General features: G+C 42.3%; 1 protein-coding gene and 1 long non-coding RNA gene across 6 annotated transcripts in view; both read left to right on the top strand.

Moving 5' to 3' along the window:
- LOC130124992 (homeobox-containing protein 1-like) overlaps positions 1 to 27,970 on the top strand; it is a 137,325-nt gene that overhangs the window by 95,754 nt on the left and 13,601 nt on the right. For 3 of the 4 annotated variants that reach the window (XM_056294394.1, XM_056294391.1, XM_056294395.1), the window contains exons 7-9: positions 14,772 to 14,867; positions 15,342 to 15,436; positions 25,039 to 25,122. In XM_056294394.1, the coding sequence (XP_056150369.1) occupies positions 14,772 to 14,867; positions 15,342 to 15,436; positions 25,039 to 25,122 (275 nt within the window). The remainder of the gene's footprint in view (positions 1 to 14,771; positions 14,868 to 15,341; positions 15,437 to 25,038; positions 25,123 to 27,970) is intronic. The other variant, XM_056294393.1, reaches the window with a different exon arrangement.
- LOC130124994 (uncharacterized) lies at positions 15,632 to 18,211 on the top strand. Of its 2 annotated transcripts, XR_008811407.1 has the most exons (4): positions 15,632 to 15,886; positions 16,193 to 16,374; positions 16,577 to 16,734; positions 16,935 to 18,211. It is a non-coding gene; the product is annotated as an uncharacterized LOC130124994 (long non-coding RNA). The 2 variants fall into 2 exon arrangements; XR_008811406.1 differs by having other exon boundaries at positions 16,193 to 16,734.

The following is a 27,970-nucleotide window of genomic DNA, read 5'->3' as shown; positions in this document are numbered from 1 at the left end:
TAAGCTGGGCATTGACGGGGCTCATGTTTATTTCCACACTTGTGGCAGAGAGTTGTTGCTACATGCCTCTTGCTGCTCGTTTTGTTCTTGTTCCAGCTGCCCGTGCGCATTTGCCCTGTTGCTTTCTTCAGTGCATCCACTGAGGCGTCTTGGACAACATGTGACGTCTGCATCGCTTGTATTTGTGACTTAGCGAGCTCGGCTGATCTACATATCTCTACGGCCCTGCGCAAAGTAAGCTCATTATCACGTAACAGTCTTTCTTTCAAACGGGCATCATTTATGCTGAACACTAATTTATCCCTTATCATGTCATCTTCATGTCTGCCAAACTCACAGTCTTTGCTCTTCTGGCGCAGCTCTGTGATGAATCTGTCCACCGATATTCCTGCTGACATCGTGTGCGACCAGAATTGATGGCGTTCGAACACGACGTTCTTCCGAGGGCTGCAGTAGTCCTTGAAGGCTTTCAGAACGTCCTCCATCGATTCGGCGTCTCCTTCTGGGATGATGGTGAGTGTGTTATACACTTCTAACGCCTCCTCGCCGATGGTGTGAAGCAGAATGGCTATTTTAACCGTCTCTTCCTTATACAACGCACCTGAAGCGGTCATGTACAGCTGGAAACGCTGTTCCCATCTCCTCCAGTTTTCTGCGACATTCCCGGTAAGTATCAGCGGTGGTGGCGGCTTGAACTGTTCCATATTTGTCCTCAGGCTAGCACTTGTTAGCTAGCTGCCTCAGCTACCAGCGAACTCGTTGAAGTACCGCCCTCGAATTATACCGTAACTCCGTCTTCTGACACCATGTTGTGACTTCTCTTATGTACACTATTGTAGTGTTACTATTCGTGGGTTACTAACTTAATCACTAATATATATAAGTACACGGAGACGAGGATGTGGCACAAGTCTGATCTTTACTGACGGAGACATCACACACTACTAGGCTCGACCAGTGTATTACAGAACTCAGTAGTGGTGACAGTCCAACACAATTCCAATACACCACAAACCGTAAGAAGGTCCAATAGCAAGCAGCTGAGCTGAGGTTGAGTCAAGATGGCGACCTGTGCGGTTAGTGGGTGGTGAGCTCCAAAGCTATCATTTGTACCACAAACAAAAAGAGACAGATTAACCAAGCATTATGACTGCGGTGCCTACGTTTTGAAAAAGAACGCTGTGAGTGAATGGAATAGCACCTAACACAGATTTCTTGTGAAATAAACGTGAAAAAGTAACACGCTAACTTCCTAGCTTTGCGTTAGCCTAGTGGTAGCTTAACGTCAAGATCAACATGCCGAAAAGAGATTCGAGAAATAAACCTGTACATCACTGCTTGAACAAGAAGTCGAGGGCTTCGATGATTTGTGCTCGCCGTTACCTGTTACACCAACTAAGAGCCCGGAACCGAAGAAACAGCGCTCCAAAGATGGTGAAGAATCGGAGGGCATTTCAAATGCTGATATCCTAAAAGTCGTGATTGATTTGTGAAACGCTTCACTACTCTTGAGCAAAATATAGCCAAGAACACTGACGCCATTACCACATTGTGCGAGCAGCTGAAACAGATGGAAATTCAAGTAAAAGAAAACAAAGAACATATGAAAGCGATTTCGGGGCAAGTCTCACAACTACAAAAGAAAAGTCAAGAGGCTGAACGTTACAGCAGGCGATGGAATTTACGCCTGCATGGAATGAGAGAGACACCTGCAGAAAACATCAGAGGAGAAATCATGAAGCTTCTCGCATTGCTCGCTCCTGAAGATAAGGACCAGATGGGCTTTCTGGTCGACACGGTGCATAGAGTTGGAGTGCAACGTGGAAATGCAAATTGGCCTGTCCTTGTGCATTTCACAATGTGATCCTTCGGAGACAAACTCTGGAAGATTTCCCATCACAGTGGGAGCCTGAAAGAGAGGGAACTACTCCTCAAGGAGATTTGACACAGGCCGAAAAAAGAAACAAACTCTGGCCACTTGTGGAAGCAGCCAGAAAGCAAGGAAAACGTGCCGGTTTTCGTGGTGCACAAGCTTATATCGAAGGAAAAATTGTGACCTGTTAAGTTAACATTGAGTTTAACACTCGCTGTGTTCCAGCAAACAAGCCACAGTTGTATTGACTTTTAATAATGCTAAATGGTTTAAAATGCACAGTTGAGTGAGTTGGTACTTAAAGTTATAGTTGAGGTTTACTGTTGGTAAGTACCTATTTCATTATCTTTCTACCATAGTAAGACGTTTTGTTTTGTTTTTGTTTTTTTTTAAATTTCAAACATCAGCTAATCTTTTATTAGTTTATTTTCTTAAAGTATGACGAATTTTAAGTTTGGTGCATTAAATGTATGTTCTATCAATGTAAGGGGATTACGTCATAGGACAAAAAGGAAGGCAGTTTTTCTCTTTAGTTATAATGCAGATATAGTTTTCTTACAAGAAACTCATTCATGTAGTGATGATGAAATTTTTTGGAAATCCCAGTGGGGGGATACAGTGTATTTTTGTCATGGCTCAAATCATTCCACTGGAGTTGCAGTGCTACTAAGTAGATTTAATGGTGATGTACTGGAGTCTGTTATTTCGGAGGAAGGACAGTGGATTATTTTGGTCTTAAAAGTGGACAATCTTTTGTTTATGACTTGCAATGTTTATGGACCAAATAGGACAGTTCAAGCAAAGGATATGTTCTCTAAGCTATCTTTAAAACTGACAGACCTTAAGGGAAAGTACAAAGATCCTATTTTTATCATTGGAGGGGACTTCAATGACACTCCAGGTAATGAAATGGACTCCCAGATCTTCATTGTCACTGGGTTTTAAGACTACGTCACTGGGTTTATGAAATCTAGTGTCAAAGATAATACATGAACCAACTCTAGCAGGTGTTCTCAGTCGAGAATTGACTTATGGTTATTATCATCACAAGGATTACAGTTCATTTTAGAGGTTTCTCATTCTCATGCTCTGCTGTCTGATCATAAAATAATAAGTCTTAGATTAAAGGGCTCTGAAGAAAACTCAAAACATCAGAGGATATTGGAAGTTAAATAACAATTTATTGGATGATAAACATTTTAAGGAATGTGAAACTACTTGCAAAAGATATTTTAATGAAAAAGAAATGAGTCCAATTCAACCATGTGAATTCTTTAAATTCAAAGTTAGAGAAGTTGCAATAAAACGTAGCATAGAAATCAAAAAACTAAACTCTAGCAAAGATATCTTAATGAACCAGCTACAGTTGTTAACTTCTAGCCACAATTTATCTGAAGAAGAATTAAAAACACTTGGAAGTCTCAGTGAGGAGCTTGATAGAATGTATATGAGACTCACCAAGGGTGCCTTCATCAGGTCAAGGGCTAAGTGGTTAGAAGAGGGGGGAAAATTCCAGTTACTTTTTTGGTTTAGAAAAAAGAAATATGAAAAGAAATAATATTGCATCTCTTAATGTACAGTGCATCCGGAAAGTATTCACACCCTTTCACTTTCCCCACATTTTGTTATGTTACAGCCTTATTCCAAAATGGATTAAATTCCTTTTTTTTCCTCATCAATCTACACACAATACCCCGCAAAGCCAAAAAGATTTTGTAGAAAGTTTTGCAAATTTATTAAAAATAAAAAACTGAAATATTGCATGTACATAAGTATTCACACCCTTTACTCAGTACTTGGTTGAGGCACCCTTGGCAGCGATTACAGCCTCAAGTCTTCTTGGGTACGAAGCTACAAGCCTGGCACACCTACATTTGGGGTATTTCTCCCATTCTTCTCTGCAGATCCTCTCGAGCTCTGTAAGGTTAGATGGGGAGCGTTGCTGCACAGCTATTTTCAGGTCTTTCCAGAGATGTTCAGTGGGGTTCAAGTCTGGGCTCTGGCTGGGCCACTCAAGGACATTCACAGACTTGTCCCGAAGCCACTCCTTCATTGTCTTGGCTGTGTGCTTAGGGTCGTTGTCATGTTGAAAGGTAAACCTTCGCCCCAGTCTGAGGTCCTGAGCGCTCTGGAGCAGGTTTTCATCAAGGATCTCTCTGTACTTTGCTCCATTCATCTTTCCCTCAATCCTGACTAGTCTCCCAGTTCCTGCCGCTGAAAAACATCCCCAAAGCATGATGCTGCCACCACCATGCTGCACTGTAGGGATGGTATTAGCAAGGTGATGAGAGGTGTCTGGTTTCCTCCAGACGTGACATTTGGCATTCAGGCCAAAGAGTTCAATCTTGGTTTCATCAGACCAGAGAATCTTGTTTCTCATGGTCTGAGAGTCCTTTAGGTGCTTTCTGGCAAACTCCAAGTGGGCTGTCATGGGCCTTTTACTGAGCAGAGGCTTCCGTCTGGCCACTCTACCATAAAGGCCTGATTGGTGAAGTGCTGCAGAGATGGTTGTCCTTCTGGAAGGTTCTCCCATCTCCACAGAGGAATGCTGGAGCTCTGTCAGAGTGACCATCGGGTTCTTGGTCACCTCCCTGACCAAGGCCCTTCTCCCCCGATTGCTCAGTTTTGCTGGGTGGCCAGCTCTAGGAAGAGTCCTGGTGAATCCAAACTTCTTCCATTTACAAGCGATGGAGACTACTGTGCTCTTCGGGACCTTCAAAGCTGTAGACATGTTTTGTACCCTTCCCCAGATCTGTGCCTCGATACAATCCTGTCTCGGAGGTCCACAGACAATTCCTTTGACCTCATGGCTTGGTTTCTGCTCTGACATGCACTGTCGACAGTGGGACCTTATATAGACAGGTGTGTGCCTTTCCAAATCATGTCCAATAAATTGAATTTACTACAGGTGGACTCCAATCTACTACTACTTTCGGCTGCTCCCATTAGGGGTCGCCACAGCAGATCACCCGTTTCCATTTCTTCCTGTCTTCTGCATCTTGTCACACCAGCCACCTGCATGTCTTCCCTCACCACATCCATAAACCTCCTCTTTGGCCTTCCTCTTCTCCTCTTCCCTGGCAGCTCCATATTCAGCATCCTTCTCCCAATATACTCAGCATCTCTTCTCCACACATGTCCAAGCCATCTCGATCTTGCCTCTCTTGCTTTGTCTCCAAACCGTCCAACCTGAGCGGTCTCTCTAATATAATCGTTCCTAATCCTGTCCTTCTTCGTTACTCCCAGTGAAAATCTTAGCATCTTCAACTCTGCCACCTCCAGCTCCGCCTCCTGTCTTTTCGTCAGTGCCACTGTCTCCAAACCATATAACATAGCTGGTCTCACAACCATCCTGTAAACTTTCCCTTTAACTCTTGCTGATACCCTTCTGTCGTAAATCACTCCTGACACACTTCTCCACCCACTCCAACCTGCCTGCACTCTCTTCTTCACCTCTCTACTGCACTCCCCGTTACTTTGGACGGTTGACCTCAAGTATTTAAACTCAAATGCCTTTGTCACCTCCACTCCTTGCATCCTGACCATTCAACTGTCCTCTCTCTCATTCACGCATAGGTATTCCGTCTTGCTCCTACTGACTTTCATTCCTCTTCTCTCCAGTGCATACCTCCACCTCTCCAGGCTCTCCTCAACCTGCACCCTACTCTCGCTACAGATCACAATGTCATCCGCGAACATCATCGTCCATGGAGACTCCTGCCTGATCTTGTCCGTCAACCTGTCCATCACCATTGCAAACAAGAAAGGGCTCAGAGCCGATCCTTGATGTAATCCGACCTCCACCTTGAACCCATCTGTCATTCCAACCGCACACCTCACCATTGTCACACTTCCCTCATAAGTATCCTGCACCACTCCTACATACTTCTCTGCAACTCCTGACTTCCTCATACAATACCACACCTCCTCTCTTGGCACTCTGTCATAAGCTTTCTCTAAATCTACAAAGACACAATGCAACTCTTTCTGGCCTTCTCTATACTTCTCAATCAACATTCTCAAAGCAAACATCGCATCTGTGGTGCTCTTTCGTGGCATGAACCCATACTGCTGCTCGCTGATCATCACCTCTCCTCTTAACCTAGCTTCTATTACTCTTTCCCAAATCTTCATGCTGTGGCTGATCAACTTTATACCTCTGTAGTTGTTACAGTTCTGCACATCGCCCTTGTTCTTGAAAATCGGTACCAGTATGCTTCTTCTCCACTCCTCAGGCATCCTCTCACGTTCCAGGATTCTGTTAAACAATCTAGTTAAAAACTCCACTGCCATCTCTCCTAAACATCTCCATGCCTCCACAGGTATGTCATCAGGACCAACTGCCTCTCCACTCTTCATCCTCTTCATAGCTGCCCTCACTTCCTCCTTGCTAATCCGCTGAACTTCCTGATTCACTATCCCTACATCATCCAACCTTCTCTCTCTCTCATTTTCTTCATTCATCAGCCCCTCAAAGTATTCCTTCCACCTTCTTTGCACACTCTCCTCGCTTGTCAGCACATTTCCATCTCTATCCTTGATCGCCCTAACTTGCTGCACATCCTTTGCAGCTTGGTCCCTCTGTCTAGCCAATCGGTACAAGTCCTTTTCTCCTTCCTTAACGTCTAATCTGTCATACAACTCACCATACGCCTTTTCCTTTGCCTTTGCCACCTCTCTCTTTGCTTTACGCTGCATCTCCTTGTACTCCTGTCTACTTTCTTCATCTCTCTTACTATCCCACTTCTTCTTTGCCAACCTTTTCCTCTGTATAATTTGCTGTACTTCCTCATTCCACCACCAAGTCTCCTTGTCTTCCTTCCTCTGTCCTGATGACACACCAAGTACCTTCCTAGCTGTCTCCCTCACTATTTCTGCAGTGGTTGTCCAGCCATCTGGCAACTCTTCACTACCACCCAGTGCCTGTCTTAACTCCTGCCTGAACTCCACACAACAGTCTTCCTTCTTCAATTTCCACCGTTTGATCTTCGGCTGTGTCTTCACTTGCTTCCTCTTCTTGGTCTCCAAAGTCATCCTACAGACCACCATCTGATGCTGCCTAGCTATGTTCTCCCCTGTCACCACCTTGCAGTCTCCAATCCCTTTTAGATGGTGCCTTCTACATAAGATATAGTCCACCTGTGTGCACTTTACTTATTTATGATCCGCATATTTGATTTGGCAAAGATTTTACGCCGGATGCCCTTCCTGACGCAACCCTCCCCATTTGTCCGGGCTTGGGACCGGCACTAAGGATGCACTGGCTTGTGCATCCTCAGTGGCTGGGTTACAGGTGGACTCCAATCAAAATGTAGAAACATCTCAAGGATGATCAGTGGAAACAGGATGAACCTGAGCTCCATTTTGAGTGTCATAGCAAAGGGTGTGAATACTTATGTACATGCAGTATTTCAGTTTTTTATTTTTAATAAATTTGCAAAAATTTCTACAAAACCTTTTTCACTTTGTCATTATGGGGTATTGTGTTTAGATTGATGAGAAAAAAAAGGAACATAACAAAATGTGGGGAAAGTGAAGGGGTGTGAATACTTTCCGGATGCACTGTAAATGGTATCATTAGCTCTGATCCCAATAATATTGCAAATTATATTACATCATTTTATAGCAAATTATATACATCCGAATTTAATCAATCAAAATGTGACACATTTATGGAACATGTTAAAGAATTTACTCCCTGATTTCTGAAAAATTCAGAGCTCTTTGAAGGTGAGCTTTTAAGTTCATAAATCACTGAAGCTGTACACTCAATGAAATTAAGGAAATCACCCGGAAATGACGGTCTCTCAGTTGAATTTTATCTTTGTTTTTGGGATTCAATTAAGGACAATTTATTACTCATGTTCAAAGAATGCATAGCTAGAAAGGAGATGACAACAACCATGAAACAAGGTCTGAAAACCCTAATTCCTAAACCAGATGAAGATCATTTAGTAATTGAAAATTGGAAGCCCATTTCAATTTTAAACACAGACTATAACATGTTATCGCAGGTTCATGCTACACCTTTAAAAAAGAATCTAGAAGAGAAGTGAAAACCAAAATGATTTTAGGGCCAAGTGTCACATTAGCTCAAACATCAGATTAATATTAGACTCGACTATTCGAACTACATAAATTCAAATGCATTATTTGTATTCCTTGATTTTTATAAGGCATTTGATTCAATTGAACATTCTTTCATTATACAAGCTCTGTAAATTCTTTGGTTTTGGAAGTAACTTTATCAATAATATTGCCATGTTCTATAAGGACATAAACAGCTCTGTCATTCTGTATCCCAACGTTTCAAAAAGGTTTCCCATTTCAAGAGGTGTACGTCAAGGATGTCCTATTTCTTGTTTTTTGTTTTTGATTGTTGCTGAACTTTTGTCTTTAAATATTTCACATAGTCCAGATATACAAGGCTTAACTATTTTTGACAGAGAGATAAAAATTACACAGCGAGCTGATGACACAGTATTATTTCTTAAGGATAAATGGCAAATACAGAGTGCATTACATGTAACTGGTGAATTTTCAGAAGCTTCAGGTCTTACGCTCAGTATAAACAAAAGTGAAATTTTGTGTTTATATGAGACTGAAGAGAAACTTATGTTTAATGTCCCTGTTAAACAATGTGTAAAATACCTTGGTATTCACATTTCAAAGGATATGGCTCTCAGACAGCAGCTAAGTTTTCTCTCTAAAATTAAGAAAACCTGTTAACAGGAAATGTGTATATAAAGAGAACTGGATTGAAATGGGTATGATCTTTGTTATAGATTTGTTTGATGATAAAGGCAATCTTTATAGTTATGAAAATGTCCTAAAAGCCAAATATTTTCCAGTCAAAGATAAAGAATTTACTTCTGTGATAAGGGCTATCCCCACAGGTATAATTGAATTAATGAAATGTCACTTAGGATATCAAAATGTTAATCTTCAAATACCTTGTTTAAAAGTTAACGGAATAAAATTAACACATAAAATGTACCAACAAACATACAAGAAAAGTGCTTTATGACTATAATAAGATTTCACAATGAGGGAAACCTTTCTGGAATTCACAATTGTATGATATAAAATGGCATAAGGTTTGGTTGTGCCCATTTCAATTCTGTATCTCAAATAGAATTAGAGAAATGAATTTTAAAATTTTACACAACATCTATCCATGTAAAGGGGGCATATTGCCACCAACCATACTGGGCTCGGACATACTTCCGTTCATAAATCGATTCTCCCCCAGTTCTTGTATATTGGGATAATGACAGTATTCCAATCACATGGTCTAATCGAGCTACAACCGTAGCTCGACTTAACTGTGCTTGTAAACGTAGTCAGTGTTTATTGAGAGAAACATTTCATCACTGATCTAAGTGACCTCTTCAGTCTCAACTGACTGCAGGTGTCCCCACCCTTATAAACAATACAGTGACTGCGGGTATCCCTACCCTTATATAAACACTACAGTGACTGCGGGTGTCCCCACCCTTATAAACAATACAGTGACTGCAGGTATCCGTACCCTTATAAACAATACAGTGACTGCAGGTATCCCCACCCTTATAAACATTACAGTGACTGCAGGTGTCCCCACCCTTATAAACAATACATTGACTGCAGGTATCCCCACCCTTATAAACAATACAGTGACGGTATGTATCCTCACCCATATAAACAACACAGTGGCATAACGACCGAAAACAACGATCGGTTTCATATGCAAATTGCCGTGACCATTAAATAGAGTTACATTGGCCATGTGTCCTATTCGCAGAGGATTGGGGAATAGTTGCAATCACATAATTGTAAGATGACGACAGGTGTACTCTTAGCCCCACCCACCCCCCCCCCCCCCTCGGTTCAGGGATGGTTGTTCCCTCTTCACATAGATGGCCTCTTTGACTCCCTGTTCAAACCAGCGTTCCTCCCTATCAAAGATGTGCACATCCTCATCCTTAAAGGAGTGGCCACTGGCCTGTAGATGGTGTAGACTGTGGAGTCCTGGTCTGATGTTTTAGCTCTCCTGTGTTGTGTCATCCTGTTGGCCAGCGTCTGTTTCGTTTCCCTGATGTACAAGTCACAGCAATCCTCCTGGCATTTAACAGCATACACTATATGAAGAAAGAGGAAGAAGAAAGCCACGTTATTGTCATTGTACCTTACAACAAGTTGTGTTCTTACAATGAATGTTTTCTCTGCATGTAACCCATCCTATTGTATAGGAGCAGTGGGCAGCTGCAGCACCCGGGGACCAACTCCAGTTCTTTTTTTCCACTGCCTTGCTCAGGGGCACAGACAGGAGTATTAACCCTAACATGCATGTCTTTGATTGTGGAAGGAAAGCAGATCACCCGGAGGAAACCCATGCAAACACGAGGGGAACATGCAAACTCCACACAGAAAGGATCTGGGACTGCCTGGGATTCGAACCCAGGACCTTCTTGCTGTGAGGACATAAAGCTAACCATTGAGCCATCGTGCCGCCCCAATATTGTTCTGTTTGTGCCAGGGGACCCAATTCTTGGATCAATTTCTGGTACAGCATGTTTTGGGGTTTGAAAGCAACTGAGACACAATGTTTGGAAAATATGCATCTCAACTGTTCAGACACTCCCGCCACATACGGAATCACCACTTGTTTACACTTAGACAGCTGTTGTCCTTCTCCTCTCTTCGATTGGCTGATGCACTGTTTGGGCGTCCTCCTGGCTTTGACAAACGCCCAGTTAGGATAAACACACTTAACCAGTACCTATTTAATGTGGGATTTCTCTGCTTCCCCAGCTGCTGTGTTGGTGGCGACGTTGTCAGCTTGGTGGTACAACATCCTGGTGACTCCCTAGTTTATGCTCCAGTGGATGACGAGAGCCAAACCTTAAGTACTGATCAGTATGTGTTGGCTTACGGTAAACATCAATAATCAAATGTCCCCCATCACCAATTGCAATTTCACAGTCTAAGAAGTCATTTTTAAGAAGAAGAAGTCATCTGAAGTAACCTGTCATTTTTCACATCCTCCCTGGTGAACTTGATGTGGTTGTCCACCGAGTTAATGTGGTCGGTGAAATGTGGTACGTCCTGAGATTTAATTTTAACCCAGGTGTCATCCACAAATCTGAACCAGTGGCTAGGTGGTGTCCCTGGATATGACATCAGAGCACTCTTTTACACGTCCTCCATATACAGGTTGAGTTGGCCACTGCAGGTGAGACTGGGTAACCCATCGCACCCCCACGGGTCTGCTTATAATGCTGCCCCCTGTATGTGAAGTACGTGGACTGAAGACACAGCTTCAGAAGCAGACACTTGGTCAGTGTTAAGGGTGGTCCTGGTGCTAAGGGCGGTGTCCTTTTGTCATTTCATACGGACTATCTCCACTGCTTCAACAGAAACGCATGTGAAGAGAGACTTAACATCATAAGAGACCATTGTGTCATACCCTTCATGATGATGTCCCTCACCTTATCCACAACATCCAGTGTTCTGAATGTGATGTTCATTACTGCCTACCAACGTGTTAAGAATAGATGCCAGAAAGAGATGTTATAGGTCACTGAGTTAATTACGCAAACAATAGGCTGTAATGGCTTATCCTATTTACAGTGGTGCTTGAAAGTTTGTGAACCCTTTAGAATGTTCTATATTTCTGCACAATTTTGACCTAAAACATCATCAGATTTTCACACAAGTCCTAAAAGTAGATAGAGAACCCAATTAAACAAATGAGACAAAGATATTATACTTGGTCATTTATTGATTGAGGAAAATGATTCAATATTACATATCTGTGAGTGGCAAAATTATGTGAACCTTTGCTTTGAGTATCTGGTGTAACCCCCCCCCCCCCCCCCGTTGTGCAGCAATAACTGCAGCTAAACATTTTTGGTAACTGTTGGTCAGTCCTGCACATCAGCTTGGAGGAATTTTAGCCCATTCCTCAGTACAGAACAGCTTCAACTCTGGGATGTTGGTGGGTTTCCTCACATGAACTGCTTGCTTCAGGTCGTTCCACAACATTTCGATTGGATTAAGGTCAAGACTTTGACTTGGTCATTTCAAAACATTAACTTTATTCTTTAACCATTCTTTGGTAGAACGACTTGTGTGCTTAGGGTCGTTGTCGTGCTGCGTGACCCACGTTCTCTTTAGATTCAGTACATGGACACATGTCCTGACATTTTCCTTAAGAATTCACTGGTATAATTCAGAATTCATTGTTCCATCAATGATGGCAAGCCGTCCTGGCCAAGATGCAGCAAAACAGGCCCAAACTATGATACTACCACCACCATGTTTCCACAGATGGGATAAAGTTCTTGTGCTGGAATGCAGTGTTTTCCTTTCTCCAAACATAACACTTCTAATTTAAACCAAAAAGGTCAACTTTGGTCTCATCTGTCCACAAAACATTTTTCCAATAGCCTTCTGGCTTGTCCACGTGATCTTTAGCAAACTGCAGACGGGCAGCAATGTTATTTTTGGAGAGCAGTGGCTTTTTCCTTGCAACCCTGCCATGCACACCATTGTTGTTCTGTGTTCTCCTGATGGAGGACTCATGAACATTAACATTAGCAAATGTGAGAGAGGCCTTTAGTTGCTTAGAAGTTACCCTGGGTTCCTTTGTGATCAGGCCAACTATTACACACCTTGTTCTTGGAGTGATCTTTGATGGTCGACCACTCCTGGGGAGGGTAACAATGGTCCTGAATTTCCTCCATTTTACACAATCTGTCTGACTGTGGATTGATGGAGTCCAAACTCTTTAGAGATGGTTTTGTAACCTTTTCTAGCCTGGTGAGCATCAACAATGCTTTTTCTGAGGTCCTCAGAAATCTTCTTTGTTCTTGCTATGATACACTTCCACAAACATGTGTTGTGACGATCAGACTTTGATAGATCCCTGTTCTTTAAATAAAACAGAGCGCCCACTCACACTTGATTGTCATCCCATTGATTGAAAACACCTGACTCTAATTTCACTTTGAAATTAACTGCTAATCCTAGAGGTTGACATACTTTTGCCATTCACAGATATGGAATATTGGATCATTTTCTTCAATAAATAAATGACCAAGTGTAATATTTTTGTCTCGTTTGTTTAATTGGGTTCTTTTTATCTACTTTTAGCACCTGTGTGAAAATCCGATGAGGTTTTAGGTCATATTTATGCAGAAATATAGAAAATTCTAAAGGGTTCACAAACTTTAAAGCACCACTGTACACTGAAAACAGGGGAGAGATGGGGTTGTACAATTTACAAAAATGCATTTTGTATATATGACACGATTCATAAGTAAACATAAATAAATTCATAAACATAAATTATTTTTAGAAAACATAACTTTAATATGTGCAACCAACGTACATATTTTTTTATGTAAATCCAACAGACTTTTTTTCAGTCTGTTTCTTAGCTAAACCACACTAGGTGTAGCTTCCCCTGTGTATAATATGTGGTACAAAGTTCTGTCAATAGCATTGTCCTGTTCTAACTGCTTCAGACAATCTATCACGTTTTTCTTGTCACCACTGCCTGCATCTCGTTTCAGGGGCTCATAAGTATTCATATCGCTAAGTAACGTTGTAACTTTCTCATGATAGTCTGTCTTGTTTAATACAACAGCGTATCTGCCTTTTTCTGCCAGCAGGATGATGATGTTATTGTCCTTAGTGAGAGTTGTGAGTGCATTCCTCTCATCTCTGCTGATATTGGATGGCGGTGGCTTCACATTGCTGAGGCAGGCTGGAACTTTCATTCGCAGTTGCTCCGCTTCTGGGTCCATGATGTTGTTTTAACGGATCACTGACTCTGTGGCTGTGATCAGCCCCTTAGCAAGTATGTTTTTCTCCATCTAGTTGTCTGTCTAATTTTCTAACTCACCTAGATGAGTTGTCTATCCTTCACCCACTTGTCCACATCGACGGCGTGTCTGGCATCAGTCTCTGTCTGCCGTCGATATTGCCGTCCGTTGTCTGCCTATGTCTCTGGCATGCAATAAGTAGGTCGAACTTCTTTTGCTGCCTGGTTTTCAACTTTCCGTGTTGCGCTAGATGAGCCTTCTCCGTAAACTCAATCACACATGGGAAAGTGGTCTCGTCCACATGTGATGTGAGTCTCAGTTGGATCCACTGCTCTTTTGGCTTTCAAAGCGTCGATGGTAAAATTCTTGTCTCACCCATTTGTTCAACGAACCCATTCCCAAATCCTCTGTGAATAGTACACATTGACATTGTAACTAGTTAATGGCCACGGCAGTTTGTTACGCTACTGTATTGTTTATAAGGGTGGAGATACCTGCAGGCAGTTGAGACTGAATAGGTCACTTATGCTCCTTTTCCACGACATGGTACCGGCTCAACTTGACTCAACTCGCAGTGTCATTTTACCATTACCGTAACAGTACCCCCTCAGTGTAGCTGGTTGTGTTAATTTTGGTACCCGCTCCAGTTTTTTTGGAACCTCAGCAAAAGTGGTACCAGAAAAGTGGTAACAATTCCCAAAAAGCCAGTACTTTCCAGTAATGGAAAACAAAAAACGATGAGTCGAGTCAAGCCGGTACCATGTAGTGAAAAAGGGGCATTAGCTGAGTGATGAAACGTTTCTCTCAATAAACGTTGTATCCAGATGAACTGATTCAACTTTCTGTGATTATATCGAAAGTTACCATGGGAATGTTTTAACAGTCTACTAACGGCAACCATGACATGTCGAATGTATAGTCACGTTTGATCCACACATTCACTCCCCAGATTTAAATGTATACCTAAATTGTGCCCATGAGTGCCATGATGGCTTTGTGTGTGTTTGTCTGTAAGAGAGAAGTCACTGCTTTGCCTTGGTAAAACCCAATGCCTTAATGGTACTGTCTGCTCATATCATCTATTTCAGGGAAGAAGCTGTCTGATCTGGAAAGAGTAACCTCCCTTAAGGTTTACAACTGGTTTGCCAACCGTCGCAAGGAGATCAAGAGGCGGGCTAACATCGGTAATGTGGGTTTGGTGGATGAACCAAGACTTATGGTGCCAGCACACTGCAGAACTGGCTTATAGGTCTTGTTATGACTTCACCACTACTGATTTACTACATATTTCTGTATTTACATAATTACCTGACATCAATACAGTCCATTACTAATGTTATTAGGTAGTTTTTGGAATTGTTGAACCACCTACACATCAAATATAACACTCTGAAATTAAGTCAGAACACATGTCGGTCCATTTGCCACGGTGACTGGTAGCTGCCAAAATACACCAGCTACTTTCACTAGTTTACAACCAAGACTGGATTTTATAATATAATGCACTTTATTTATATATATTATGGAAGCTCCTAACTTGCCAGGCTACTGGTTATTTACCATGTTGTATGCAATTAAGGGTTTCCTTCATGAGTAATGTATTATGTTGTCATGGGTTAGTGAAGGCTAAGTCCTTACTCATCGTCTCTTCCTCCAAGAAGCCACAATATTGGAGAGTCATGGGATAGATGTGGCAAGTCCCGGAGGACACTCAAACAGCGATGACATCGATGGGAATGACTTCTCAGAGCAGGTAAAGGACAAGAGGTGTTGCAGGGGCTGGCCAAGTGGCTTTCCAAGAGAACCCATATTGTGTGTGTGTGTGTGTGTGTGTGTGTGTGTGTGTGTGTGTGTGTGTGTGTGTGTGTGTGTGTGTGTGTGTGTGTGTGTGTGTGTGTGTGTGTGTGTGTGTGTGTGTGTGTGTTTATACATATAGGGAAATTATCAGTCTACGTCACTCAAACGTCACGCAGGTTCTAGTGCGCATGTCGGCTTCAGCAAGGAAGTGGCCAGCATCATCATGTGTTGTGCCAGAATCGTTTTGACAAACAAAACAAAACGCTCAAGTTTTACCGAATTCCGTCAACTCGCACCCCTTTTAAGGCTAACCGGAGACGGCTTTGGTTGCAATCGATCAGAAGAAGCGATTGGAGCAAGGACCTAATTAAAAATGCCCGCATTTGCAGTGATCACTTCATAACAGGTAAGTTACTGTTAGGCCTCAGCTAACAGGCTAATCAACCATAACGTTACATCGCTCGTTTTAACTTAGAACAATGTTAAATAACGTAATTATTGAGTCCTGTGCATATATAGCTAACAATGTTTGCAAGCAACAGAGTAATTATGTTCATGTTTGAGCTGAACTAGCTTAGAAGCTAACGTACCTTGGTTCAATTTTGCTCAAGTTGTGTAGCTAGTAACGGTTAACGTAGTAATGGTAGGCCAATGACCTGTTTTGGTGTGTTAACGTTACTGTGAGTCACTGGAATACACTTTATTTGTACAGGAGAGGCATCTGAGGACTTCGACAGTCCTGACTTTGTACCGTTTGCTTTCTAGTCAACTCAGTCCAGCAAAGGCGATGCAAAAAACGAGAGGTAAATATGGTCACTTCCTTGTGATCTGTTGTTCACTGTGATCACCCAGCATGACTCGACATACCATGACTCGAAGTGCAGAGAAGAAATGGTGAGTAATTTAATGTAGCTATATTTTTGTCAGGATGATCTGTTAGGCCAGATAGTTTCTGTTATGTCTACATTATCTCATGAAGCCCTTTGAGGCGTGCTATGTGATTTCCACTGACTTGAATTGAGGATGTGATAAACCTGTGGTCAACTGAGTAAATTCACTGTTTTGTACGAACTGCTTGCTCTCTTCTGTGTATTAGATATGAGAGAAAAAGAAGAAGGGATGAAACCCCCCACAGACGGCCAGACAATGGACATCAGTCCAGAGAAGTTGTTGATGAGGCTGTATCGGAATCCACACGTGCTTCCCTCTCCCCAAATGATTGCGGAATGGAGTCTGGTGCTGGTCCTTGCACTGGTAAGAACTTCTAACATCTTAACTATTGCACAGTAGGACAGTCACTACCAGGATTAATCAGGTTGTCCTGTTGTGAAAAAGTATTGGGCCATGATTCTGTTTGGCAGTCTGAATGATCACCCAGAGTGTAGCCGTTTCCCGGATATGAAAAATAGGACTGTGAAATTTCTATTTGTCTTTATATCTAATCTCTTTTTCAGAAGCCACGGTCCTGAGGGCTCTCCATGATGACCTCAAACAGAAGTACAGCCAACTTTCTACAGAATGTGACAACCTGCATGTGGACATCAACAAACTCAAAGCCGAGAATGAACAACTAAAAGCAACACTCAGGAACACACAGTTTTCCTTTAGCGCTATCAAATGCAAAGCAGCACAGGTTCTGCTTTTCACAGGTCTGACCAGTGTCTTTTTTTGAGCGGTTGCTCCAAACAGTTAAAGACAGTGTAGAGGTTGTGCGTGGCTCTCTGACCCTGGAGGACCATCTATTGGCTATCCTGATGAAACCCCGATTAGGGCTCAGCAACAAGGATATTGCATTCAGATTTAATGTTACCGAATGTGACATCTCTAAAACTATGAGAAGTTGGCTCCCTGTTATGTCTCAGGTTTTGAAACCTCTCATCAAGTGGCCAAGCAAATATGCAATATTAAGGAATATGCCAAAATGTTTTAAAGCTAAATACATGCGTTGCAGATGCATTATTGTCTGCACTGAAATTTTTATTAACAGACACACAAATCTAACCTCCAGAGACCAAACATATTCGAATTATAAGAGCCACAACACAGTTAAGTGTTTGGTTGGCATGTAACCTGAAGGAACCATTACTTTTCTGTCTGCAGGTTAGGGTGGGCGTGTTTCTGATAAACAACTTACAGCTGAGTCTGGATTTTATGACCTTCTAGAAGTAAATGATGAGATACCAGCAGATCATGGTTTTAGCATCAGAGATGAGCTTGCCGTATGCAGTGCCACCCTTAGAATCCCTCACTTTACCAAATGTAAAAAGCAGCTCTCTGCTCAAGAAGGGGAAACATCAAGGCGTTTGTCTAATGTGAGAATACACATTGAAAGAGTGATGGGTAGATGGAAGATTTCACAATTCTGACAACTGTTATTCCACTCACACACCCTAACCTCTTAGATGACATGGTGGTTGTGTGTGCAGCATTAACAAACCTTTGTAAAAGTATAGTCCCTAGAAAATAACTTGTCAATGTTTTGAGAAAGGATCCATGAAATTATGATCTACATTTTCCAGTATGTAGAGTCAAAGATACATTTCAAGGTTTTTATTAGTCATACGTTTATGTGCAGGTACAGCAGCAGTGACATGAGGTAATTTTATCTTATTTTTTTTACAACATGCACACTTATTGTAAAAAACTTATTATTGATATTAATTCAACATTCAATTGTTGTAATGTAAGATACAACTACAGGCAATGCCAGTTTATTACTGCATTAAATGATTTGTTTCACAGTACATCTTTTTGACTTCATTTTTTGCACTGTTCTCAATACCAATACACAACCTTTCTTTTGATTTTTGCACATTCATAGTGGAAATGGTTCTTGCACTTTGCACAGATGGTCATCTTTCCGAGCTCTGGCCTTTCACAGTGGGAGCAGACTGTAGGTGCTTGTATGTTCAGGTCCATGCTGCGTGTTAAGAGCTCAGGCAAAACACTTGGTTTGAAGAACTGTTCAGCAATAGGTAGGACTGTTTGCAGCATTTCTTCATCTCTGGCTAAGCGAGTGGTACATCCTGCTCTGTCCAAACCACAAAGTCACAGTACTGGACGTCACATACAAACACGTGAAGCTGAACTTGGTGGTAGTATTCGTGGTTCTTCTTGAGGTGTAGTGATTTGTCTAAGCAAAACTGTGTGTCCTCACTGCTTCCGGTCAGACCATCACGGTATTTGTATGGGCACTCAATCGCCACAGTTCCTCTCCCACAGCAGGTACAGTTTGCCATTCCATCTGGTGATGCCCCAAGATGCGGTTTGTCTGGATGCACAAGACCGCAGTTTCACGTCGAAGTTTTGATGTGCTTTCATTACTACTGTGTATCGTTTTCTGGCTGTGTCCTCATTCTTTCTTCCCCAGTCTGTTGCATTTACATGGGACAAGTCTTTGTCGTCGTAGTGCATTACCTGTTTGACTAAGTTCGTTTTAGCTGTCTCGGCTCTGTACATACACGACGTACGGTGGTGCCAACCTGAGCCTAAAGCATATGAGTCTCCAAGACATCCCATTCACCAAGGTTACTGTCATAGCATAACTGGTCTTATCACTGGCTGACAGGCTGTTGTAGTAGGCGGAAAACATTTTAAAACTAAAATCAAACCGTTGTAACGTATCGGAAGTTCGCTAGCCGTCTTCATACCAAGCCGAAATGGTAATCAACGGTCGGGTAACATTCTTCCTGCAGCCAAGCTGCACGCGCATCCCCAGTGTTTGATAACGAGTAATTCCTCTATACAGTGGCTTTAGAAAGTATTCAGACCCTTACACTTTTTGCACACTTTATTGTGTTGTACATGTAATTTTAAAGGGATGAAATTGCCATTTTTTACCCCGTCACTTCACACTCAATAACCCATAATGACACATGTTCTCTTCTCATGGTCAACTCTGAACCGGTGTTGATATTGCACCCTTTATTTATTTTTTTACTTTATTTCATATTTTATCTTTAGTGTGTGCGTTTGTGTGTGTGTGTGTATACATATGTATATATATATATATATATATATATATATATATATATATATATATATATATATATATATATTACTACTACTATATACTATATATATTACTACTACTACTACTTTCGGCTGCTCCCGTTAGGGGTCGCCACAGCGGATCATCCGTTTCCATTTCTTACTACTACTATATACTATATATATATATTGCTACTACTTTCGGCTGCTCCCATTAGGGGTCGCCACAGTGGATCATCCGTTTCCATTTCTTCCTGTCTTCTGCGTCTTCCTCTGTCACACCAGCCACCTGCATGTCTACCCTCACCACATCCATAAACCTCCTCTTTGGCCTTCCTTCTCTCCTGGCAGCTCCATATTCAGCATCCTTCTCCCAATATACCTAGTATCTCTCCTCCACACATGTCCAAACCATCTCAATCTTGCCTTACTTGCTTTGTCTCCAAACCGTCCAACTTGAGTGGTCCCTCTAATATAATTGTTCGTTATCCTGTCCTTCTTCGTCACTCCCAGTGAAAATCTTATCATCTTCAACTCTGCCACCTCCAGCTCTGCCTCCTGTCTTTTCGTCAGTGTCACTGTCTCCAAACCATATAACATAGGTGGTCTCACAACCATCTTGTAAACCTTCCCTTTAACTCTTCCTGGTACCCTTCTGTCGCAAATCACTCCTGACACTCTTCTCCTCCCTGCCTGCACTCTCTTCTTCAGCTCTCTACTGCACTCCCCATTACTTTGGACAGTTGACCCCAAGTATTTAAACTCGTATGCCTTCATCACCTCCACTCCTTGCATCCTGACCATTCCACTGTCCTCCCTCTCATTCTTGCTCCTACTGACTTTCATTCCTCTTCTCTCCAGTGCATACCTCCACCTCTCCAGGCTCTCCTCAACCTGCATCCTACTATCACTACAGATCACAATGTCATCTGCAAATGTCATCGTCCATGGAGACTCTTGTCCTTAGACACATTGGTCCTTGACTAACGGGTCTGACCCTTTAGTCGAGCGGTCAGCGATGTCTCCCGTGGTGCGGGCGACACGGGTTCGCAACCCGGCCGCGGTAATTTCTGTGGTTGCCCCCCTAATTCCCTACAATATGTATATATTCACACACACACGTAACGATCATGGATGAATAGGCTCGGTAGCCCTTGGCTAACGGGTCGGGTCCCTTTAGACGACTGGTTAACGTTGTCGCCCTCGGTGCAGGAAATCCGAGTTCGCGTCGCGGCTGCCGGGCTGTCCCCCGAATAAAATCCAGTGAGTCAAGTAAATTCTTTATGAGACAGTACAAGCCTGTTTCATGCCATAAGCAATCATCAGCTGTCGACAAAGTCAAAGACGTTCACGTGCACAACGTCCAATGGGGAAGGGAGAGGTGCAACACGCAAAAATTCAAAAACACGTGATCGCTAATGGTCCAATGGGGGGGGGGTAATTTATCTATTAGCATTATAATTTATAATTACAAAATAGGTGCTTATATCTATATCTGCAACTGCTGGCCAATTCATTCCTGTTATTCAATGTGGACATTTCTGGTTTGCACATTTTACTGCTGGGTGAATATGTTTTGTTCTTTGAGAGGATTGTCCAGATGGTTGAATAATTAATGTTTCTGTCCGCCAATGACCAAATAGAAGGGCTTAAAGATGTTACATTCTTTAAACGGTTGTTTCTAAAACTACACATGTGTGCATTAAACCGCTTTTTGAATGTCCCCGCTGTTAGTTCCCTCTGGTATGTCTCTATTTTGTAGTTGTCCTCTCTCGTCACCGTAGCTTGGTATATAACTCCCTTTGTCTGGCATTTTCCCTCGAGGGAGCACGAGTCCTTCACACTGCAGTTGCAGTTTGGGGAGTCCGGTTCCGATGAAGGTGTCACTGATTTGTTGATGAATCTTGTGTTGTGGGGCGATATTGTTATCCGAGCAAGGCAGAGACATTGTATACCAGGCTGTAGTGGTTATGGGGCTACATAATTCCCCTTATTGAGCTTGTAGGAACGTTAGTTTACAGCTGCTGTTTCCTCGGTTCGGGTTTACAGTGACACACTTCCGCTGCGCGGGTTTTTTATTGTTGTAATGGTGGAAGGAATAAATGGTGCACGTTGTGTAGCCGAAAGAGAAAGTTGTCACGACTCCTGCTTGAGCTCCTTTACACTGGTGACCCCGACGTTTGTCTCTTGGTAGTTATCAGAGACACTCTTTAGAACGAACATGGTTGACGAAATCAACGCGGTTTCTCTCAAATTGCCAGAGTTCTGGGAGTCATCGGCAACGACATGGTTCGCCCAGGCGGAAGCGCAGTTTGCTATCCGCAAAATAACGGATGATGCTACTAAATACTACTACGTGGTATCGGCGCTCGGGTGTTCGACTGCAACTAGAGTGGCGAGTCTCCTTACAAATCCTCCGGCGGCAGACAAATACAAGGGGCTCAAAGACCACCTCTTGAAGATGTTTGAACTTTCCGACGCCGAGAGGGCCCACCGTCTCTTTTCTCTGCAAGGCTTGGGTGACAGCAAGCCATCCGAGCTCATGGACAAAATGCTGAATCTGCTGGGACCGGCGCACACACCTGATTTCCTCTTTGTACAACTATTTCTGCGACAACTGCCTGCTCAGGTGCGGGCCGCTTTGGCTAACACCAGCATTACCGATTGCCGCAAGCTAGCTGAAGAAGCTGACAAGTTCTTCCTGGCCAGCCAACAGCAGCACTGCGCGTCCGCGCTCACCCCTGCCCACCCCTACACGCCACCACCTGGTGACTCCATGGTGGTCGCCGCGGCAACCCCCGGTCGGCGACAGGAGCCCGGCCTGTGCTTTTACCATGCAAAGTTCGGGGCCAAGGCGAAAAAGTGCAGAGTCAGGAAGATAGAGGTCAGGGTTGTCCGAAAGGGCGAGCAAAGACTTTACCTGCGGCCTATAAATGAAGTCATTCTGTTGGTGCCTAAGGACAGTTCTTAAGCGACTGTAGACTCTTTGTTTTTATGTCTTTTAATATGGTGTTTATTTAGATAAATGAATCGAGTTTCATCCTTTTATACTGCATGTACATGTTCGGATAGCATGAGCTAACTGATTGCTAACTTACCGTAACCTAGAATGCCATTAGATATTAGCTGCACGCATAGCAAAATGATTTTACCGTTACATCTTTGACTTATCTGTTATTAAGAAAATGGCTTATATTGGTTATAGAGAAGAATGTAATGACTTGATGTGTGGTTTATGTATGTCTACACAGAATAGTCTGTTAAAATATCTTTTATTTTTTCTCTGTTACAGTTTTACAAAATATGGTTTCTCAGTAAAAGCTCTGAAGAACTCAACACGGTCTTCTGAGTACTTACTGGAGCCATTTGTTTAGCTCGCTGTCTAGGCTATGCAGAGGCATATAGCTGAGGGCAGAAGAGTATCAGTTAATAAACTTGGTTCCTACCCAACAATCACCTGTCTTAAAACACAAACGTAACCCACACACTGCTGTAGTGTTTAGTTCCATACTTTAAATGAAGAGTCTGTGGAGACGGTGAGGAACGCCATCATGGAGGAGATGAGATGTCCCTCTCATGTATTCCTGTTGATGAAGCAGTGGAGGTAGTCCATATGAAATTACAAAATGACCCCACCCTTAGCAATAGGACCACCCTTAAGCCTTCTGTTGTCTTACAGGTCAAAATGACCCATAACAGTGTTTAACAGCAGAGAAAAGTCTAAATGATGGTTTTTCAGCCTGACGTGATGACTTTTCCTAGAGTGACCCCAACATTAGAAAAAGTCAAACATTGTTTTTGTTCATATTTCCATGAAAGTTGTACACCACTAGGTCACTAAGACATGTCTTAGGGTCATGTGTGACCCTAAGACATGAACTCTGTGGACACCACATCAAGTTCACCAGGGAGGATGTGAAAAATGTAGCTTTGTGTGCCGGCGACAAATGGAGACGGCAATGAAGATTTCAGTTCGGCAGCAAAACAACTGCAACTTTATCTTTCTACCAACGTCTCTCTCTCTCTCTCTCAACTCCCAATGCCCAAACCACCCTTAAGTTGGCCTTCTTACACTGTGAAATTGCAATTGGTGATGGGGGACATTTGATTGTTGGTGTTTACTGTAAACTAACACATACTGATCACTACTTAAGGTTTGACTCATCATCCACTGGAGCACAAAGTAGGAGTCATCAGGAAGCTGAACCACCGAGCTGAGAACGTCCCCACCGACACAGCGGCCGGGGAAGGGGAGAAATCACATATTAAACAGGCCCTGGTTAAGTTTGGTTATCCTAACTGGGTGTTTGTCAAAGCCAGGAAGATGCCCAAACTGCACCAGCCAATCGAAGAGAGGAGAAGGACAACAGCTGTCTAAGTGTAAACCAGTGGTGATTCTGTATGTGGCAGGAGTGTCAGAAAAGCTGAGACACGTATTTTCCAAACACTGCGTCTCAGTTGCTTTCAAACCCCAAAACACGCTGCACCAGAAGGTGGTCCACCCCAAAAATTCGAGTCCCCCGGCACAAACAGAGCAATATAGTGTAGCTGTTAAGTGCCAAGAGGATTGCTGTGACTTGTACATTGTGGAAACTAAACAGACACTGGCCAAGAGGAAGACAAAACACAGGAGAGGAGAGCTAACACGTCAGGCCAGGACTCCACAGTCTACACCATCTACAGGCCAGGACTCCACAGTCTGCACTATCTACAGACCAGTGGCCACTCTTCAAGGATGAGGATGTGCACATCCTTGATAGAGAGGAACGCTGGTTTGAACGGGGAGTCAAAGAGGCCATCTATGTGAAGAGGGAACGACCATCCCTGAAATAAGGGTGGGGACACCTGTAGTCAGCTGAGACTGAAGAGGTCACTGATGATGATGAAATGTATCTGTTAATAAATGTGTCCAGATGAACTGATTCACCTTTCTGTGGTATTTTTATAGTGGTCTTTAACATGGGTTTTGTTTTGTTTTCTATAGTTTTATATGGAACTGCGTTATCCAGAGTATTCCCGAAAGTAAAAAAAACAACTATGGACTGTGGTCCCAAAATTTTCCCTAGATTCTTGCATCTGTTAAATCTCAGATGGGGCTGCGGTGTCTCTAAACTGGGATTTGTTGTTGACCTGTAAATGTTTTGTTATGTTCATCTTGTATTGCTACCAGGGAATTAGAGGCATTTTTGATTTGGGAAATTTGCTGGGATGCAGATGTGCACTTAAAGTGATTTGCCTATAACCCTCCCCTTCATTTATGATCACAGAGAAATGGTTGCGTGAAACATAACTTGTCAGATGTTTGCCTGGTGAGATCAGGTCATGTTCCTTCTAGACTTGGTCTCTGTGTTGTGGCTGAGGAGATGTTATGCTGTATGTTCTGAATCTACTTCTGCAATTGATTCAATAAGCAATTTGGAATTTTCTGAATCAATCTTCAGAAGAAATGTGGAGTCAGGTAATTTGGAAAGTTAGTGGTGTTTTTGTTTGTTTGTTTTTTGATAGCTCTCTTGCCTAGTCAGTAACCTCCTCATCTTAAAAGATCCCAACTCCCACCCTCTGCCCTAGGCCTGTGACCTACCCTACTTTGACAAGAGACCTCTCAGCAGACCCTTCGGCTTCTACAGACTTGAGCCTTCTTCTCCAACACAGGTACTCTTCTAACACTGAACACAAGGATGTCTGTTCTAAAATATAATATATTTGTTTTGAGAGAAAAAAATATCTTTCTACTCTTTATTCTTTACAATATAAAGATCTCAATCAGTAAAGATTATTACGTTAGATGACCTTACACTTAAAGAGACCTTTCACTGCTGCAAAAAGCCATACTTAGTCAAAACCCGCATTGTGTGTAGCAGAAGGGTGCAGTTATTTTGGAAATTGGTGCATTATGACAGGAGAAAATTGAGAAAATAGGCTGTGGTTTTCCCTGCAGCCCGTTAGTTGAAAATCCTACAACAACCATCATACACTGCACTCCTCCCTTCCAATGACTTCCCCCAGTCCTCTCCAGCCAGGGGTGTGGGCACTTGCTTACAAACAGCAGGCAGCCCTGTTTGTTTGTTTGTTTGTTTGTTTGTTTGTTTGTTTATGCACGTTTGTTTGTTTGTTTATTTATTTATTTAACAGTGTCACTATGTCAAGAGTAGTGCAACCGACACTAATCACAGCCACTTCATTTTGCAATGCTTTCGTTCATTCGTTTTGTTCAAGCTTTGGTCGGGCATCATGGGGTCCACCTGTATTGTACCAGGGATCATGGTGTAAGGACCACAGGAGGAGATGCCATTCTGGGGTTAGCTATTACTGTTTTCCAGTGAAGAATGTTGAGCATTTCAAACTGCAGCTACGAGCCACAAACAACACAAAATATGCTTAAAACACATTGGTGGACAGTCTGAAAAATCTTTGAGTGTGCAGCTTGCAGTTCAAAACAAAGATCGCCATTTGGTTCCTTCAACAAAAAGAGATGGGGGGGGGCTGTAATCTACCACTGTTCACTCAATTTGGAAACAAGGGATGGTGAACAACCAGGGACTTCTGCACAACCCCCACATACAGCAAGAAGTAAACAGGTAAGAAACCAGTTAGATTAATTTTTTGTTTTACTCTTCAGTGTTGACTCATTTATTATGCAAGATTGGCTAAAATTAATCTTGCAAGCTAGCCAAGTAGACATTTAGGACTTGCTAACTGGGTGCTCCATTTCGTGCTAGGCTCCACATACAATCCTGGTGGCATCTACTACTGCAGCAGCCCTCACTAGCAGCATCGCTGCAGTCAACGTTGGGACAAAGAACGACAAAGAACTGGTGACCTTTTTTACTGTACCGACAGAATTTTTCCTTTGTAAAAAAAGGATATCAGCATAGTATAATGATAAGTTAGTTCTATAGCCGAGTTAGGGTTAGCTTACACACACTGACAGGTTGCTCTTATTTGCTTATACACTTGACATGGTCACAATGGCGGGAGTGCTTCATACTATGTATTGTATCTTCATACTATGTATTCATACTATGTATTGTACCCAATTTCAACCAATTACAATTTCAGTGTTGGGAGACTACAGTCTCCAATATGAGCTCCTCCTCCTGCATCCTAGACATAATTCCCACTAAGCTACTCAAGGAGGTATTTTCCACTGTCAGCCCTGTTATTCTTCAAATTCTTAATAATTCTCTGGCCTCCGGTTCTTTTCCAAACAGTTTTAAGCATGCCATCATTCACCCATTGCTGAAGAAACCTAATTTAGACTCCCTGTCCCTAAGTAACTACAGGCCAATCTGCAAATTGTCTTTTTTATATAAGGTTCTGGAGAGAGTAATTTCTTCTCAGTTGATTTCTTTTATGAACACAAATACTGTATGTAATAGTTTCCAGTCTGGTTTTAGAGCACTTCATAGTACTGAGACAGCTCTAGTTAAAGTCATTAATGGTCTGCTGCTGAATGCAGACAGAGGTGACTGCTCAATTTTAGTTATTTTGGACTTAAGTGCTGCCTTTGACACGGTTGATCACAACATCCTCCTACATCATTTAGAGACTTGGGTTGGCATCAAGGGCTTGGCTCTTAACTTATTACACTCTTACCTCACCAACAGAAATTTTTCTGTTGTTCTGGGTAACTCTACCTCCTCAGTGGATCAGTTGAGTTGTAGTGTCCCTCAAGGCTCAGTTCTTGGCCCCCTTCTCTTCTCTATATACATGCTGCCCCTTGGCCAGGTCATTCAAAATCACCATGTGCTCTACAATTTCTATGCTGACGACACTCAGTTATACATGCCACTAAAACCCAATGATCCTAGCGCCCTATTAAATCTCACAGCTTGCCTCACCGACATTAAATCCTTGATGTCCAAAAATGTTCTTAAATGATGATAAGTCTGAGGTTATTCTGTTCGGTCCTGAAAATTCTATCAGTCCATTTGCTACTAATCTTGATGGTCTGTCAGGTAATCTTAAACAGGCTGCTGGGAATCTTGGGGTAATATTTGATGCTAACCTCAGTTTTAACAAACAAATTAAACATGTTGTTCAGTCATGCTTTTTTAACTCAAGCTAATCTCCAAAATTAGGTCATTTTTATCAATTGTCGATTTGCAAAAAGTTGTACACGCTTTTATCTTTTCTCGACTTGACTACCGTAATGCACTTTATTCTGGTATCAGCATGGGCTCACTCCACCGTCTGGTTGGTTACAAAGGGTGATCAGGCTTTTGCTGTTAGAGCCCCCACACTATGGAACGTTCTTCCTGCTGAGCTAAGGCAAAATAAGACTTTAGCTTCTTCTAAATCTCATCTTAAAACTTTTTTTATGAAAGCTTTTAAAAATGTTTGATATTTGTTTTTATTTTTACTGTTTTTAATTTTACTCTTATTTGATCTTACTCTTATTCCTGCCTTGTCTGGTCTTATCTGTCTTTTAATTTTTTGGTGAAGCACTTTGTAACATTGTTTTAGAAATGTGCTATATAAATAAAATTATTGTTGTTAT

Source organism: Lampris incognitus, chromosome 15 (assembly GCF_029633865.1).
Source record: "Lampris incognitus isolate fLamInc1 chromosome 15, fLamInc1.hap2, whole genome shotgun sequence".
Classification (NCBI taxonomy): Eukaryota; Metazoa; Chordata; class Actinopteri; order Lampriformes; family Lampridae; genus Lampris; species Lampris incognitus.
Note: the sequence above shows the minus strand (reverse complement) of the source record. Positions and strands in the feature narration are given on the sequence as shown.